The 17,527-nt window shown below is 45.6% G+C and overlaps 1 protein-coding gene across 1 annotated transcript in view; it reads left to right on the forward strand.

Moving 5' to 3' along the window:
- SLC44A3 (solute carrier family 44 member 3) overlaps positions 1-17,527 on the forward strand; it is a 92,039-nt gene that overhangs the window by 3,314 nt on the left and 71,198 nt on the right. The window contains exons 3-4 of the mRNA XM_075002485.1: positions 8,468-8,610; positions 9,108-9,244. Of these exons, the coding sequence (XP_074858586.1) occupies positions 8,468-8,610; positions 9,108-9,244 (280 nt within the window). The remainder of the gene's footprint in view (positions 1-8,467; positions 8,611-9,107; positions 9,245-17,527) is intronic.

Genomic DNA, 17,527 nt, shown 5'->3' on the forward strand with positions numbered 1-17,527 from the left:
AGCTCAGAGATCTTGAGAGCTGTTTTCGGCTACACCGCGCAGGCTCCGCCATGCCATTTTGTGCTCTTTCTGTCACGTGCATGATCCGGTCTCAGCCAGTTTCTTTCAACCGCCAGCAGCTGCAGAGGGAGCATTTAACTTCTCCTCAGCCTTTACCACTGTTCAACTTATTTCTTCTCCTTTTCTCCTTGTTCAAGACCTGAGATAGAGACTCTTATAGTTAAAGTTGTAGTTTTAAAGTTTTAGAAGTTTTTAAGCGTTACTCTTCATGTTCTTAAGTTTAAGTACTTAAAGCTACCAAGTTAACAGTTGTTTTCAGTTAAGCCTTCTTGACAGACTTCTGTGGAGTGAAGGGACTCCTTATTCTTATCTAAGTGGACTTATTTGCATTTTAAAGAAACTGATAATCAAGCCCAGCACAGCCGGTTTTAAGAAGTGATATTTTTCCAGAGGCGGGCCTCAGATGGCCATTCCAAATATATTCGCTGTCTCGGAGAAGGCCATGTTCCACAGAAGTGCCTGCATTGTTCAAAGGTTACCGCACGGGCCTGGAGAGACAGGGAAATGCAGCTGCACATGATCCTCTTCAAGGAGGCCCTCCAGCCTTCTTCTCTTGAAAGTGCTAGGCCTTCCCAAGATAGCTAGCACAAGCGCAGAGCACTTTCTTCTGCAGCTGCTGCCCACAAGCATCCTAGAGCCTCCCCAGCCTGATCATTGCCTAGTTTACCCAGAGAAATGATGAGGGAGGCTGAAAGCATTGTTGAAATGGTCTCTGGCACGTCTAAAAAGTCCAAGATCAAGGAGACAATTTTGCTGATGGCACCAGCGCACGAAATGGAACCAAGTGGTAGATCAGTGCCAGACCGTCCAAAGATGGCACCAACAGCTTCTGCTCTGCAATGTTCGGTACTGATGGTCCAGAGTTCAGCGGCATTGGAGGCCCTGGCACTGACCTGTGCATCACCAACTCTTGCGGCACTGAGCCCATTGGCACTGAGCATTCCGGCTCTCTGCTGTGTTTCATCAGCACCAACTGCCTTGCACTCTGCCAAGGACCTAATTAAAACTACAGATAAAGACTCTAAGCATGCCAACGCCAAGTCTAAGTCCAAGCACATGCACACTCCCAAGTCTTCACCGCAATGCTTGTCACCGCCTGTTTGTTACCTCGCAAATATCTCCAGGATTGTATTCAATTCCATCACCGTTCCTGTGTCCCTTGTTACCTTATCACAGATCAAGGTTGCCTTCACCATTTCTAAAGCCACAATCTCCTTCCTTGCACGAGGTCGAATCACAGAGGCACCAGGGTAGCCACCCCTCCATATCACCACCTCCCTTGTCCAGGCGCTCACAGTCTTATTCTTCACAAAGGCATGGTTATAGGTACCAGTCTCCCTACAGATGCTGCTCACCTGCAAGGCATCAGCACCATCCCAGCTGTGCTAGATCCTGGGACTATGAGGCACGTTATCGTCAAGAATGAGACGTGCATGAGCGACAGGAGTCACGAGAAAGATAGTCCATAGCATCCTAGTCTCCCAGCCCATCTTCAGTACCTCTGCCATCATCAGAGCCTCAGCCTCCATCTCTGCCACCTCTGTCTGGGGAAGAGGAAGCCCATTTTTCTGATACTGACTCATCTTCCAGGCCATCATGGACAACTGATCTATCCTCATCTTTGCTTGATGAGGCTGTTATCAGTGGTGATACATCTCCCCCAGTGATCTCAGGGAGTTTCAGGACTTGTTCCTTCGGGTAACCAGTATGCAAGGTGTTAAAATGGCAGAAATCCAAGAGAGGAAACAAGCCCTGTTAAGGAACCTTATGCCCCCTGTTTCCTCAAAGATTGCTATCTCCTTGGGTGAGGCCATTGTGGAAGCAGCTGACAACATATGGCAGATGGCAGCCTCTGCTCCTGCTACCAACAAAAGAGTGGATAAGAAATACTTTGTCCCTTCTACAGGTATGGAGTACTTATTCACCCACACCCAGCCAAACTCGCTGGTGGTGTAGTGCTCTCAGCAGAGAGCTAAAGTGCCACAGTACAAATCTACCAATAGGTACTCTAAGCGTGTTGACCTTTTTGGCCAGAAGATTTATTCTTCCTCCACACTTAAGAACGTAAGAATGGCCATTACTGGGTCAGACCAAAGGTCCATCTAGTCCAGCGTCTCGTCTGCCTACAGTGGCCAGTCCCAGGTTCCCTAGAGGGGTGGACCAAAGACAATACTCAGGCAGCTTGTCTCCTGCCATCCGTCTCCAGCCTCTGACAAACAGGCCAGGGACACAATTCCTACCCCCAGGCTAATAGCCTTATGTGGACCTAACCTCCATGAATTTATCTAGCTCTTCTTTGAACTCTCTTATAGTCCTAACCTTCACAATCTCCTCTGGCAAAGAGTTCCAGAGGCTGACTGCGTGCTGTGTGAAAAAGTATGGCCAATTTTGTGGCCCATTTGTTGAACCACAGCTTTGACGATTACTCTAAGTTAACATTGCTAATGGAGTACTTATCTGACTCTAAGAAGCCATTACTGAAAGCGGTGATCCAGGAAGGCTGTGCTGCTACCAGGACCAGCATCCAGATTGCCTTCAAAGTGGCTGACATGGCAGCTTAATCTACGGCCATGACTATAGTTATGAGGAGGGCATCTTGCCTTCAAACTTTGCGCTCCCCCAAAGAGTTCCACAGTAAAGTGGAGGATCTGCCCTTTGACAAACAAAAACTTTTCACCAAATCTATGGATACGTTGCTACAGTCCAGCAAGAATTCCCGTACTACCCTCAGAACTCTGGGTATGTACATGCTGCCATATAGAGGCAGACAGTTCAGCCCGTATCAAAGGAGGTACTACCAGCCATTCCTGAGGCAGTACCAACCGAGACAAAGTGATCAGTCCATGTCTTCCCAGAGACCACTGAAGTGTAGGAGCAACCAGGCTCGTGGCCAACAACAGCAGCAGCAAATGAGGCAGCAAGTTTGACGGTGTGGTCGAGAACTACAGCCCCATCAAGACGATAGTCACGTCCCCTTCCCAAAATTGTTCCAGCACCGCTTGCGACCATACCTCAAACAGTGGTCCAGAGTAACAACAGACAGATGGGTGTTGGAAATAGTATCTTTGGGTTAAGTCATCCCTCTTCAAGCTGTCCCACCCACCACTCCTCCTAGCCCGTCCCTCTTGAGGGACCCCTCTCATGAGACTATGCTTCGACAAGAGGTGGATCACCTCCTCACCATAGGGGCAATGGAACCTGTTCTGGGCAAGTTCAGAGAGAGAGGCTTCTATTCCTGATACATCCTCACCCAAAAGATATCCGGAGATAGATCTTCAATATTTGAACCGCTGCCTCCAAAAACAATGCTTCAAAATGGTGATGTTGACCTCCATGATTCCTGTGCTAGATCATGGGGATTATAGCTCTCAACCTACAGGATGCCTACTTTCTTACAACTATCTGTCCCGCTCACAGGCGATTTCTACGGTTTGTGGTGGGCTAGGAATGTTTCCAGTACCAGTACTGCCCTTTGGCCTTGCCATGGCTCCTAGGGTATTCTCCAAGACCCTCGTGGTGGTTGTGGCACACCTTTGATGGCTAGACATCATCATCTTCCCATATTTGGACAATTTGTCTTATAAAAGAGGCATCTCAGACAGAGGTCAACACTATGATTCAGGTTACATTGGCCACCTTTCTCTCTTTGGGCCTCCTCATAAATGAACAGAAATTGACCCTGGAGCCCACTCAAAACATAGAGTTTATTGGTGCGAGACTAGACTCCGACACTGCTCGTGAGTACCTTCCGCTCCAGCATTATCGTGATATTCAAAACATCATCCACATGGTCTCTACTAGGCTGATGATGCAGATTATAACTTGATTGCAACTCATGGGGGACATGGCTGCCACTTCTTATGTGGTCCAAAATGCACACCTGCAGTTTCAATGCATCCAGCATTGGATAGTGACTGTGTATAGACCCACAAATCATGATCTTCACAAAGGGGTTACAGTGCCAAAAAACATCCTCCAATCCTTGCGGTGGTCAACGATACCAGACAAGCTACTAGCGGGTGTCTCGTTTCATAGGCCACAGCCCACTGTACTCATAACGACGGATGCTTCCCTACTGGGTTGGGGAGCCCACCTCAACAGCCAGTCCATACAAGGCCAATGATCCACCACAGATGTGTCTCTCCACATAAATCTTTTGGCGCTCAGAGCAGTGTGCAACGCTTGTAGATGCTTTCTGCCATGCATTTGCAGCATGCCTGTCAAGATACTCACCACACAACATGGCTGTGATGTATTACATCAATCACCAAGGAGGAGAACACTCCAAGTATCTCTGTGCAGAGGCTATTTGTCTATGGTACTGGTGCATTCGTGAGAACATAACGCTGGTAGCTTCATACTTACCAGGTGTCAACAATACGGAAGCAGATGCCTTGAGCAGTCGCTTCACGCCAGACCACAACTGGGAGATGTGCAGCGACATTCTTCTCCCTCCATTCCAGTGATGGGGATTCCCCATCATAGGCTTATTTTCTATCCATCTGAATTGTCAATGCCAATGATATTGCTCCAGAGCAAGCCTGAGGCCGAATTGCCTGGGTGACGCATTCTTGATCACTTGGATGGGTCCAACACCCTACACGTTTCCCCCAAGAGTGCTAATTCCCAGAGTGCTGGCAAAGTCAACAGGGACAGAGCCAAGCTCATATTGATAGCACCTGCATGGGTACGTCAGTACTGGTTCTCTGTCCTGCACAGGATGTTGTTGCACATGCCACAGCTCCTGCCTGGTCCCATGGATCTGTTGACTCAGAATCAAGGGGTGATCGTGCACCCACAACCTCGCAGTCTTTACCTCATGGCTTGGCTCATTGCTGGTTTGACAGTGCCGAGGACCTCTGCTCAGATCAAGTAAAAGTGGTCCTTATGCAGAGCAGATGGCAAAATACACGTAAGACTTGCCTTTCTAAGTGGAAGTGATTCGTGATCTGGTGCTCCTCCATGCAACTGTCTCCAAGTGAAGCACAGATCCACTCTATTCTGGACTACTTACTAGACTTAAAACAACAAGGTTCAGCACTGGCATCTTTGAAAGTGCACGTGGCTGCCACATCAGCATTCAGGCACACACTAGACGGCACATCAGTCTTTGCTCACCCAGTTACAGCATGTTTTCGTAAAGGGCTGGCTAATCTCTACCCACCAAGGTGGCCTGTTGCACCCCCTTGGAGTTTGGACTTGGCTTAGAGACACTGATGAGAGGCCCGTTTGAGCCTACGGCCACAAGCCCACTCAGGCTGCTAACATTAAAGACTGTGTTCCTCCCGGCAATTATGTCTGCCCAAAGGTGAGCAGGCTGTCTGCCCTCATGGTGACCCTGCCATACACACAATTTTTAACAAGGGTGGAGTGATACTCAGCTTGCATCCTCGATTCATCCCCAAGGTCGCCTCGGAATTCCACATTAACGAGCCAATAGTGCTGCCTGCATTTTATCCTAAACCGGACGCCTCAGCCTGTGGGGTGCAGTTGCAGTCATTGGATGTTAGAAGGGCTCTAGCCTTCTACATTAACAGAACCAAACCCTTTCAGAGGACCAAGAGTCCGATGGTGTCTTTAGCCTGTTGTTCTAAAGGCAAAGTGATATGTTCACAGAGACTGTCTAACCTTATCACATCCTGCATCATGACTTGCTACTCCCTGCGGGGCATGTCCTTACCATGCCAACCAAGGATGCACTCCATCAGAGCGATGGCAGCGTCACTGGAGTTCTTCAGAGGAGTCCCCCTTCACAAAATCTGCAGGACAATGACCTGCGCACCCTATGACACGGTAGACGACATAGTGCCTGATGAACAACAGATGACTGAGGATACCTCCTTGTCCACAGTGGTGGTGTCTGTCCTGGGTAGGACTTGAATCCGGTACCCGCCTTCTTGTTTATTCGTGGGGGAGTACTGCTGCTCAGTCAGCTAAGGTGGCGCACCCACAGGGACGCTCGAAGAAGAAAAAGAAGTTACTCACCTTGGTGCAGCAACTTTGATTCTTCAAGATGTGTCTCCGTTTGTGCTCCACCATCCACTCTTCCTCCTTGCTTCGGATTCTTCTCTGTGCTTTTCTGTTTGACATTCAAAGCTGTTTAGAGGACCTGGCTGAGCCCAGACCTTGCACATGATAGAACGAGTGTGAAACGATGCATCAGAGCCCACATGTGCGTGGTCTGGGTGAAAACAGCTATCAAGATCTCCGAGCTGCAGCACCAGGGCAAGCCTGACACCTAAGGGGGAGCACCCAGAGGGACACACATCGAAGAATCTCCATTACTGCACAAAGGTGAGTAACTTCTTTTTCCAAGGTGTGTATGTGGGGACTGAGAACTGCTCGTGATGCACGCAGGGGATATCTGCGTGTATGTACATTAGTTCAGGGAGATGGGTAGCTAGGAGCTGTGTGTGGGTAGGGGTGTTGCTCAGGATATATAGAGGGAGGTACCTAAGCTCTGTGTGTGTGCAGTAGGGTAGCTCAGGATACAGAGATTGGAGGCAGCCAGGGGCTGTGTGCTGGGAGAGCCGTCCTCCTGCTATTGCTGATTCCCGGGAGCTCTGCCAGCCTGGAGCTGAGTCCATCCACCTAGGCAGCTCTTACTCACTGCACAAGAAGTCAAAGGGGTCTGGAAACCGAGGAGCATAAAGAGGAGACAGGAAAATGCCATGGTTGTCCTCTGCATGGAACTATTCAAAGCCTGAACCATCCCACACTGCCCACTTCTTGACCCTGACCTAGTTAGGGGTAGAGGCTTGGCTTGGAAGGAGAAGAGGTGTGGGGCAGTGTGGAGCTGCCCTTGGGACTGCCCAGCTCTGACACTGAAATTTGGGAGGGGGCAACCCTACCATGCTGTCCATGTAGACCCCCATGGTTGAAAACTGCTGATATAAATCACTGGACTCTGAAGACCAAGGCTATGTCTAGGCTGCAGGCTTCTGTAGACAAAACTTCTGTTTCTGACAAAGTTTTGTCGACAGAGCGTGTCCAGACTGCAGATCTCTCGGAAGAGAACTGCTGGTCTGAAACATTCTGTCGACGTCCGTGAACACCTTGTTCCATGAGGAAGAAGGGCTGTCTCAGCAGGAAGGGGTTTTTACAACATTTGGCCCGCTGTGTATGGGCCAAATGTCGGAAGAGCCTTTCCCAACAGCACTGTTTGCTGCAGTCGAGACATAATTGTAAAATAGAAATTTGATTATTCATATGATTAAAGTAATAAATATACTTAATTCCTGGAGGAGGAGGCTAAATTCTGCACAGGCTTACAACATTTACAAAATCCCCAAAACTACTTAAAAATATATGTTGAAAGTCAAATGCTCAAAAGTTAGGAAATGCCATAATTAAGGTTGCTTGTATGACAATAATTGGGTATTTTTAAGCATATGTATAATGTTACAGCCTTTAATAACATGATCACGTGCTATTTTTAGCATTGGACCCAAGCATCCTTCAGTGAATGGCTAGTTAATCAAAATTTCTTTATCATTCTTGTTCAAGGTGTGCCCCCAAGCCTTATTTATAACACACACCATTCAGCCCCTCTGCTGAACATAAAATTATTAACTTCTTTATGTTTGAGAAACAGCTGACTCTGTGATACTTGTCACCATGCAAGTAACTTACTTATGGACATTGCTGTTGTGCTCTCATTATACTATTCAGTGCTTCATAAATGTTGATTCAACTCATCTTCGCAACACCCTGTGACATCTGTTGATTTTATTCTCATTTTACAATAGAGGAACTGAGATACAGAAATCAAAGCCAAAATTGTTTCCTCATTTTGGGTGTCCAACTTGAAATGCCTAGAGCCTGAATTTTGAGAGTACAGTATTTCATTTTTACATCACTTCGTATATTCCACCACAATTCTGGCTTTAGTTGCTGCTAAGTTCTCAGAGCTTCTAAAAATCTGACCACAGGTGTCTCACATTGGGCACCCAGAAAATGAGGAATACGTAATTAGTAAACACCTGTGAAAAGTTTGTTGGAAGTGACTTGTGCAACATTATAACTCTTTGTTGGCCGACGGGTTGTTCATCTTCTTTAAGTACAAGACTTTTTTTTTTTAATTTTCCTATAGTTCCCCTGCTTCATTAACGGCACACCATTCAACTTTTGTATCAAATTGCAGAAGGATCCTAAAGACAACACTCAGCAGGTCCTAAGTGATCCAAAAGACTTGCTGTGGTCTTCTGTACGTGGGTGAATTTCACTCCAAAATATACACTATAATGTAAAAGGATGTTTGAAAATTCTATACATGGTTTTTCAAGCACCAGACAAAAATTATGTAGGTTAAACAAGGAATGTTAACTGAATGGTGGAAGGAAAAAAGCACAGTACTGTCTGTATCATGAATTCAAAAGAAAAATAATACAATGTATATTTATAATAGATGTTTATAACTGGCTATGCTGTAACAGCTGGAGCTGCAGAAAGACTTATATTTGGGTATGACAGCTATGGAAACATATGTGGTAAGAAGAACACCCATGTTGAAGGTGCACCTCTTTCCGGACGGGATATGACAAATAAAAAGTAAGTACCTCAGATTTTTAATGTAATCAAATACTTGAGATTTCATCACTGTGGATAGGATAAATGATCTGTACTAAATAAAACTTTGGTCCATTTAAATCTTTTCCTGCATGTAGGCACTTTATTAAGAAATACAAATATGAGAGTACAAGAATACTATACAGTAGCAATTGCACATAATTATGGTCCAGGTCCTTTCTTTGTATTCTTGGGTCCCAGGGAACTCCAGGTTGTCGTGGTCTGCCCCCATAGTTTGCTTGCAATTTTGGGGGTCTGTAATATGACTTAAAATCAGGTAAAATACAGTGTACATTGTAGTGTGCTTTAAAATCACTTTTTAGCTTTTAGCATCAAAATACAAGTGTTCCAATAACATATGGAAAAAAACATCACTAGGTATCATGTTTTGTACTGCTTTTAAAGATAGTGAGAAGATTTAAAATTATATGAAAAATTGAAAGCTTGCCTTAAAAGGGAATTTTCTCCTTTCTTCCTAGACATGTGTTCTTTTTGAATTCGTGCAGTCTGGAAATTAAAAACCTTAAAATCAATTCAGTTGCCTTGTGTGTATCTAGCTGTCCGCAAGAGCAACTTAATTCTCTGGAAGACATCCAGCTTTTTGCAAAGAACAATGGTATGTAGTAAAGAATATGGATTCCTTAATGTGTGCATGGAAGAGTTAAGCAGTTTTTAATCCGAAAAAATGTACTCCCGTTTGAAATATGTTGCACTGGATGTTTACTTCTTTACCATTAATTTATTTAATGAGTCTGTGTCAGTGGAAAGCATGTTCTAGTTCATGCTTATTTAAATGTTTTATTTGTCAAAATGTTATGGATCTCTTGGGCAAATAAAATTATTAGATTGTTCAGCAGGAAAGTGGCTACTGAGGACAAACTAATTCAGATTGGAGGTGAAGTTAGCATACAAACAGCCTCTGTTCATTATGGGAGAAATCTGCATCGATGCTCTGAATTGGAGCCTTCAAATTCGACTAAAACTCTAGTGAAAAACTGTTGTTACATTGATGTACCAGATCACATGTACTGAGTTTTTTGTTTTCAGAGCCAAAGTAGAATCATTTTGATTTTATTTGGGTTCTGTTTAAGTAAGGTATAAGTAGCTATTGTACAAAAGCAGTTTTGCATTGCTGTTCAACATTTACAAGTTGCGCCTCTCAAAACCTGAATTCTCTCATCCGGTAACATCTGCTGTCCGGCAGGATCATGAATGTTACTGGATCAGAGAGCCCTAGCAGGGATGTTGCAAGGAAGAGGGCCAGTGGTCAGGAGCCCTGCCAGATGACCAGAGAGCTGGCAGATCTGCGCAGGGGAGGCCAGAGGTTTGAGTCACTGGTACTGGCTCCCCTATAGGGATTGTGCTGGCAGCACGACGGGGGCTGAACCAGCTGCCCAGATCTGAGTTTTCTGTGCACAAGGGCAGGGAAGATCTGATTCTAAATCTGGTTCTTTTTTTTCTTTTTTGAATGATATTGACTACATAAAACTGGCCAGCACTGCTCACTGAATAAAGTGTTTGGCATTTGGCAGGCAGTGACTCTGGGAATTATTCTTTTTTATTTTCCTGGATTGGATGGCAAGAGTAGTAATTTATAATTAGTTTTTTAACTTAATTTTTGTGGTGCTTGATTATTATTTGATTCTTTTTTATGTACTTAAAGAGCTGTGTAACCCAGTAATATTCCTTAAATAAATGTCAGTATAACTGAATTAGCTTACATGAAACCCCATTCATATTTAAAGAATTTGCATGCCTGTCTTTAGAGAGCTGGCAATATTGCATTTTAATGGGTTTGAATATATCTAAGCGTTGCTTTTTCACAAGCTTTGTAGTTACATAGTGTTTTACCGGCAGACAGCCTGAGGATACCAGGTTAAAGTTCTTAGGTCTGTGGCTGGATGACATTTTATTCTATTCTGCATCATTAAGGGTACAATCCTGCTGAAATTTAAATAAATAAGGTTTGTACAGTTGTCTTAATGGGAGCAAATAAGACTCTAAATGCCTAAATACATGTAGGTATTTGTGTAGCTCTACTCTGGAGGATTGGTGATTGATGAGTTAACGAAACATAGAATATAAGCCAAAAATAAAGCTGTTCCCATTTCCCTTAATAAATTCACATAGCTTTGGAATCTAAATCTTTTTGTAAAAGACTCAGTATTAATGAAAATGTGAGTTGGAGCCAAATTCAGAGGTGACCCTACAGAGAGCTAAAGATGTAATTCCACCATCTTCCCAACCTTCCCAGCATGCATATTGTGCCTATTTAAATACTCTGTAGGTACACTTACACTTGATGGATAATTTGCATTCCTACTTACGATGGCCCCCTGAGTCTAAGGCAGTGTAGATGGGTGTAACTTATACACCAAAGGGAGGGATGCATCAAGAAAAAGAAAAATATCATAGCCCATTCTTGAACATACGCATTGATATACCACCCTCTGTCTCCATGGCATTTAACTTGCACCAGTGTAGACTCGATTATATTGTTTTCCACATCAGCTGATGTGCAGTGATGATGTTAGTCACCTTGATTTTCAGAATGACTGTGACCATCAAAGTTTCTACTAATGGGTCTTTGTGTAACTCCATGGACCAATTTGGAAAGAACATTTACCATGCTGGCCACGAGGCCATTTGTCTAGTTATATTGATTGAGCTGCACATTGTTGCTGTGTCTGGAACGCCTTGCCTAATGCCAAGGTGCCGTGTAGTTTGATGTGAGGTAAAGATTCTGTCGTGGTATTTTTAGTAATTAAAAAAAAAAAAAAAGTCACGTACAGCTCACAGGCAATCAAAGAAAAATTCACAGAAGTCCACAACCCATCACTGACTTTTACTACAAATATCCTGCGTGGGGCAGCCTAACAGTAGGAGCATTGTCAGAAGGGCCATTGGCAGCTGTGTGCATGCTGGCTGCTGATCTGGCAGGCCAGGGGTTGACTGTGGCAGCTGTTACAGCCCCGCTGCTGCACCTGCATTAGGGGCTGGTACAACCCACAATTCTCTTTCCCTCTTGTTTCCTGGCTGCTTCAGCCCTGGGATTGTGCCTCTGACACTGCTTACGTCATGGAAGTTCTAGAATGTCACAGAACCCATGATTTCTGTAATTGAGCCAACCTGAGGGCGTGATTCTATCACCAGTTGCTCAGAGCTGAGTCACAATGTCCAGTTTGCACATTTTGTGTCAAGGTGTCTTTTGAAGCATTTCACCTGCCCTTTACACTTAAGATTGCTGGAGCTTACTTTGGCATATAAGACTTGTTTTGATACTTGGATCTCAGGCATACAACTTACGTGACCAGTTCCTCTCAGTTGCACACTGATCAAATGACCCTGGATGCCAACTGAACCGATTTTTTTGCCAAGACTTGAGTGTTGGAAATCTGGTCCTGTCATTTGGTGCATAGCAGTCATTGTAGGTGTCCCAAATGGAAACTGTCAGGATTTTTAGTGTATCATTGTTAAAACATCCATGTTTTGCACCCAGAGAACAATGCTGTAAGGAAAACATTGTAGACTTATTTTTTTGTCTGTTGTCATATTCCACATTGGTTCCAGATTCAGTGGTAGAAGTGACCATATAGAGTGCTGGCTTTCTTAATTTACCCATCCACGTTGTTGTCAGTTGTCACTTTGTTGTTCAGCTTGCTGCAAGATTAGTAAGCTGTTTGATGGCTTGGAGAGTGGTACCTTCCAAGCTTATTGATGGGTAAGGTTGTTACGGAGCTGATTGGTACATAACCTTGTTTTTTATTGGGCAAATGGTGAGGCCAAAGTTATGAGCTGCCTCAGCAAACCACGTTGTACCATTGTTTAGTATAGCATCAGAGCACCAGGGCCCATCATTGTTGCAAAGTAAGTCTTGGATCAAAGCATTTGTTGGTTTGGAGATCACATGTAGATTGGAAAGACTGAAGAGCTTATGATATAAACCTAATAAAGATGTCACTTGAAGAGCCGCAAGAGGCTTTCTCTAGCACTGCAGCAAAGAATATACCGAAAAGGCTGAATGCTAGGGCAAATACTTGCTTCACCATGCTTGCAAAAAGAAATGAATTTGCAGCTGTGCCTTCCAGCTGTGCCTTTGTGGAGCTGTTAAACAATGTTAATAAATTTCCTGGACGTTAAATTTAGAGAGGAATTTACAGGAGGCAGTGCAGTGGACTGTTGTATGTCTTGGCTGGATTAAGACACATGGTTTACAAAGGCTGGGGCTTCTCATGACATTTTTCCTTTAATTGTGAAATGATAAATCATGTTCTGCTGAGCACTAAAGCCACACAATGACTCAGAACATTGTTGCTGATTTGGGTCAGGGAGTTTAGAAAGAGTCTTGCCAGTCACAGAGAGCAAAGATATACTGTTAGTTGCCACAGTTGCTCTTTAATTCATTTATGCTTGAAAGACGGGGATGTTGTTGTTGTTTTATGAATTCTTGATGGTAGAGATGGAGGAATAATTCAAAAACCCTGTCAGTGAGAAGATTTCCTCTGTTAGGAGCAAGAGATTGGTTATTGTTTGTTTGAACAACCTTCAGTGTCTGCTTATGTGCATAGATTGGCAAATGTAATAGATGTGCACAATTTGTAGACATTGTCCAGAAACAGAAAATTACTTCAAAGCTTTATAACTAAATTTCTCACCCCTCTGTTAGTCAGTGGTGGATAGCTGTAGCCTCTGATGGGGCCCATGTGCATTGAGGCCTGTGTAGACGTGCATCACCAATAGAAACACATGCTGCCCAATGTGGGTGCTCTGTTAATCAGCTGAGCGGCACCTGAATCTCTCCTGAGTGGCCACCAAAGTGCTCAGCTTACTGGGAACACTGGCCCTGGCCAATGGAGGGAGGGGCACTGCCCCCTGCTGCTCTTTCCTTCCCTCCGTCTTACTCCTTTGTCTGCTTCTCTTGTCCCTCAGACCCTGCCAATGGCCATGGCAGTGGGTAGGTAGAGCCTGTGCTAGGAGGAGAGCGTATTCCCCCCACCCCCATGCAGAAGTGGCTGAACCTCCTCCCTCTTCCACCCACCCCCCTTGTGGAGCTATCTGAGCTGCCTCTTCTTCCTCCCCTTCCTGCTGCCCCCTGTGAGGAGCTGGCCGAGTCCCTTCTCCCTTGCTTCTCTCCTGACTTGCTGCACAGTCTGGGCCTGAGTACATTCTGCCTTTCCTCCTCCCTTCCCAGCCGACCCCGTATGCAGAACTGGCCCAAACCACCTTTCCTCCCCATGACATGGAGCTGGCTTGAGTCCCCTCTTCTCATCCCCCTAGCTCCCTGCATAGAATTGGCCCAAGCCTCTTTCTCTTCCACTTGGGGCCAGTCTCAGCCATTTGCCCAAGCCCACACCCCCCTCCAGTGTTGGCTTGAGTCCCATATCTCTCCTGAAAGGCCTGGTGCTCTCCCCCTGCCCTGGGCCCCCTTTTAACAAAACTTTGTATTTGTACCATTTGCTCTCGTTGACTGGTGTTCCCCACGAGCTGTGATCAGAGGTGTAAGCACTAGCTGGGGCCGTGCTGGGGCCATGGCTGGGAGTGTGTCCAGGAGCAGAGTCATGGCTGTGGCTCCAGGTGGGGCTGGAGTAGAAGGCTGAACTGGGCCCCACTGCACAGCCCCAAACATTCCTCCAGGCCCTCGCGGGGTGTGCTCTACATCTTAGAGACTCTGTGGTAAGATCCACCCAGGAAGTGCAGGCAGCTGTGTGGAGCCCATGGACCTCCATCTGCCATGGGCTTGGGACCAGTATACTGGAGAGCAGCTGTTGGTCTGTATCCCTGCCACCCTGTGTATGTTGCCGAGGGCAGATTGAGGGCTCCCAGCAGTGGTCTGAGATCCCTGGGCAGCTCTTACCATGGTCTTAGCTTTCTGCTAGACAGAAGGCATGGCCTTGGAACGTGGGGAGGAGAAGGAGGTGGTACTGCATGCCGGTATGGGAGGCAAAGTTCTTTGTGCCCAGGACCCCAGTAAATCTTAATCTTCCTCTGCTGCTGGTAGATTTCAGTGTGATTTGTGATAAGAGATTTATCATCGGTCCCTGCAACGTGAACGCAGTTTGGCTAGGCCTGTACACATCTTTCACCACTTTGTAAAATCTTAGGTCTGATAACCCAGGTCGCCAGCTGAGGTCAATCAATTAGGATGCACTGCAAGAAATGAGAGAGTCAGTCCCCAAGGCTTGTAGTTATTCCAGTATTAGTGTTTACCAATACAGCATGAAACAGCTATGTTACCTTATTGGTCAATGAGTCCAAACAACACAGTTCCCTTAAAGAATCCAGGTTGAGTATTCGACCCAGACACCCCAATCAAGTAAAGTTCTATCAGTCTCAAAGGACCAGACTCATTACCTTTTAGGTCAGTAAATATTGCAGACCTTTTCCCAAGGGCATGTTGTCAGCCTGTTCCTGTTATCTAAACTAAAATAGATTAATGAGAAAAAAGAGAGAGTATTGGTTAAATCACTGATATAGATTTAGGCATGAGTTCAGTTCTCAAGGTTTAGATAAATTACAGAGGGGGTGATCTTGTGCACATTGAACCTCTCTAGTCTGGCACTCTCTCATCCAGCAGCATCCGTAATCCAGCATGATTTTAGTTAGTTGGATGACTGCTTATCATGGGTGTGGCCAAGTTTCCAGTGATTTCATAAAGTTTGTTTACAGTCACCAGTCCTGGCTCTCATTGTTCTGTGCTGTTATTTAGCTGTATTTACCCGTAAATGTCTTCTAACAGCCCAGTAAGCGGCAGAAGTGTTGGCAAAGTTCTAGACAGTATAGACCTCCTCTGGTCTGGCAAATTCTCTCGTGTGGCACCAGTCTGGTCCAGAGGGTGCCTGATGAGAGCTGTTCAACCTGTTGTCATAAACATTTCCTCAAGAATTTAGTCCATGGTTATAGTCCAAAATCCAGGGTCTTTCCAGCCAATGGCTGGGATCTCAAGCCCTATGACTTGGGTTTTCCCTGTATGAAACCTCAAGCAGATCTGAGACAAAAAAGGATCTTGTCCAAAGGGACTTTATACCTTTGCAACAGCCTGTTGACTTGGGAGAACACAAGAGGCTTTTGACATATCCTTCTGTCTTTCAAACATTGTGGCAATTTAGCACAAGGTAATTTGTCTATTTAAACAGTTGCCATACAGTTTACCCTGATTTTCAGAGAGTCGTGTAAACTATAATACTACATCAATCAAGTTCTATCATAAATGTTAATATTCCCTTCTGATCTTGAATCAAACCTATAGTAACAGACAAGGATGGTTTGCTCACATTACAAGACCTGAGCAAACACCTGTCATTCTACTGTTCTAATAACGCACATTTGCATTTCAAAGTTCTTATCTAACCTAAGGTAACAGCCCAACTTTTATGCATCTCTCAGCAAGTCTTTAAAGGTTGACCCTGGGTCATTCGTTCTGTGAGCTGGTTAGCCCTTTCTGGACATATGCCATATTTTACTCAGATGTCTAATATTTGAATCAGATAAAAGCACATTTGGAGTAATGTTTATTCACAAGGTCTTGCCGTTCATCCATTTTAGCCAAACCACATAGGTCTGCACAGGTCCAACTCCCAGCTGCCCCAGCTGGGGGAAGCTGGGCAGCGCTGGCTTCAACCCCACTGTGGCCACGGTTCACCCCCCTGGCTTACACCCCCCCACCCCCCAGCTGCAGCTCCAGCTCCAGCTCTAGCTCCCCCTGGCCCCAGCTCCAGTGGCCACGCTCCAACCCCACTCCCTGGCTCCCACTCCAACTTTCTCAGCCTGGCTTCATGCCCCATGGCTCCAGCTCCATCCCTGCCGGCCCTGGCCCTGGCTCCATCTCCATCTCCATCCCCACCGGCCCCGGCTCCGGCACCTCCACTCCAGCCCCTGGCCCAGGCTCCTGCTTCAACCTCCATGGCCCGGCTCAATCCCCCCGCATCTCTGGCTCCAATCTCCACTCCCGCTCCAAGCCAGGATCCAACCTCACTGAATTCCCGGTTCACCCCCACCACCATAGCTTCCTCTCCAACCCCCTCAGCCCTGCTCAGTTCCAGCCCCCGCTGGAAGCCGGGCAGCAGCTGAGCCGCCTCACAGTCTGGCTCCCAGCTTCTGGCTCCCCCAGGTGGGGGAAGCTGGGTGGTAGCTTGGGGAAGCTGGTGAACCCGGTGAAATATGGGACAGTTAGCTGCTTTTGCAAAATAAATCGGGACACCAGAATGGCACCTGAAATACAGGGCTGTCCTGCTGAAAGCGGGATGGATGATCACCCTAGCATTGGAGCATGTTGCCATATATCTTTCCATTTTCAAGTCAGAGAGTAGGTCAGCTTAACAGCGTAGGATGTGCTTGTCACTTGAGAGCAAGGACAGGAGAAAGCATTATTGTGAACACAGTCTGTGAGACTGTTCTTTCATATATTAACGCAATCCACAATAGTGTTATAGACTGTGTCATTCAGGGATACCCATTTGGCAATGTCATTGCTGATTGTTGGAAGAGTTACTACAACAGTAACTAGCTTTGCTGAAAGTTCTTGGGTGATGGACATCTTTCAGCCAAGCAATATCTAGATGTGTCTGCTGAGCTGGTTTTTATGGCTTTTTGGATGAATAAGGAGGGAAAGCTTTGACTAAATAAGATGGGGCTCAGTTCAATAAATAGTGCTTCATAACACGTGAATTAGATGCACATCTTTTAATTTGCACTGTCACACCAACAGATGTTCATGTCACTGGCATCTGATTGATTGTGTACCTCCAGATAATTTTATGTTTGTAAGGGAGTCAGAAGATAGTGTTTATAAGTAACGAGGTGAGGCTTGACACGTGTCATTAGCAGAAGTAAGCCATCGCTGTTCTCTTGCTGATGCTGTGTTTCCCAAGTACATCCCACCCAACATGAGCACTAAACCAAT

This window comes from Carettochelys insculpta, chromosome 9, assembly GCF_033958435.1.
Source record: "Carettochelys insculpta isolate YL-2023 chromosome 9, ASM3395843v1, whole genome shotgun sequence".
Classification (NCBI taxonomy): Eukaryota; Metazoa; Chordata; order Testudines; family Carettochelyidae; genus Carettochelys; species Carettochelys insculpta.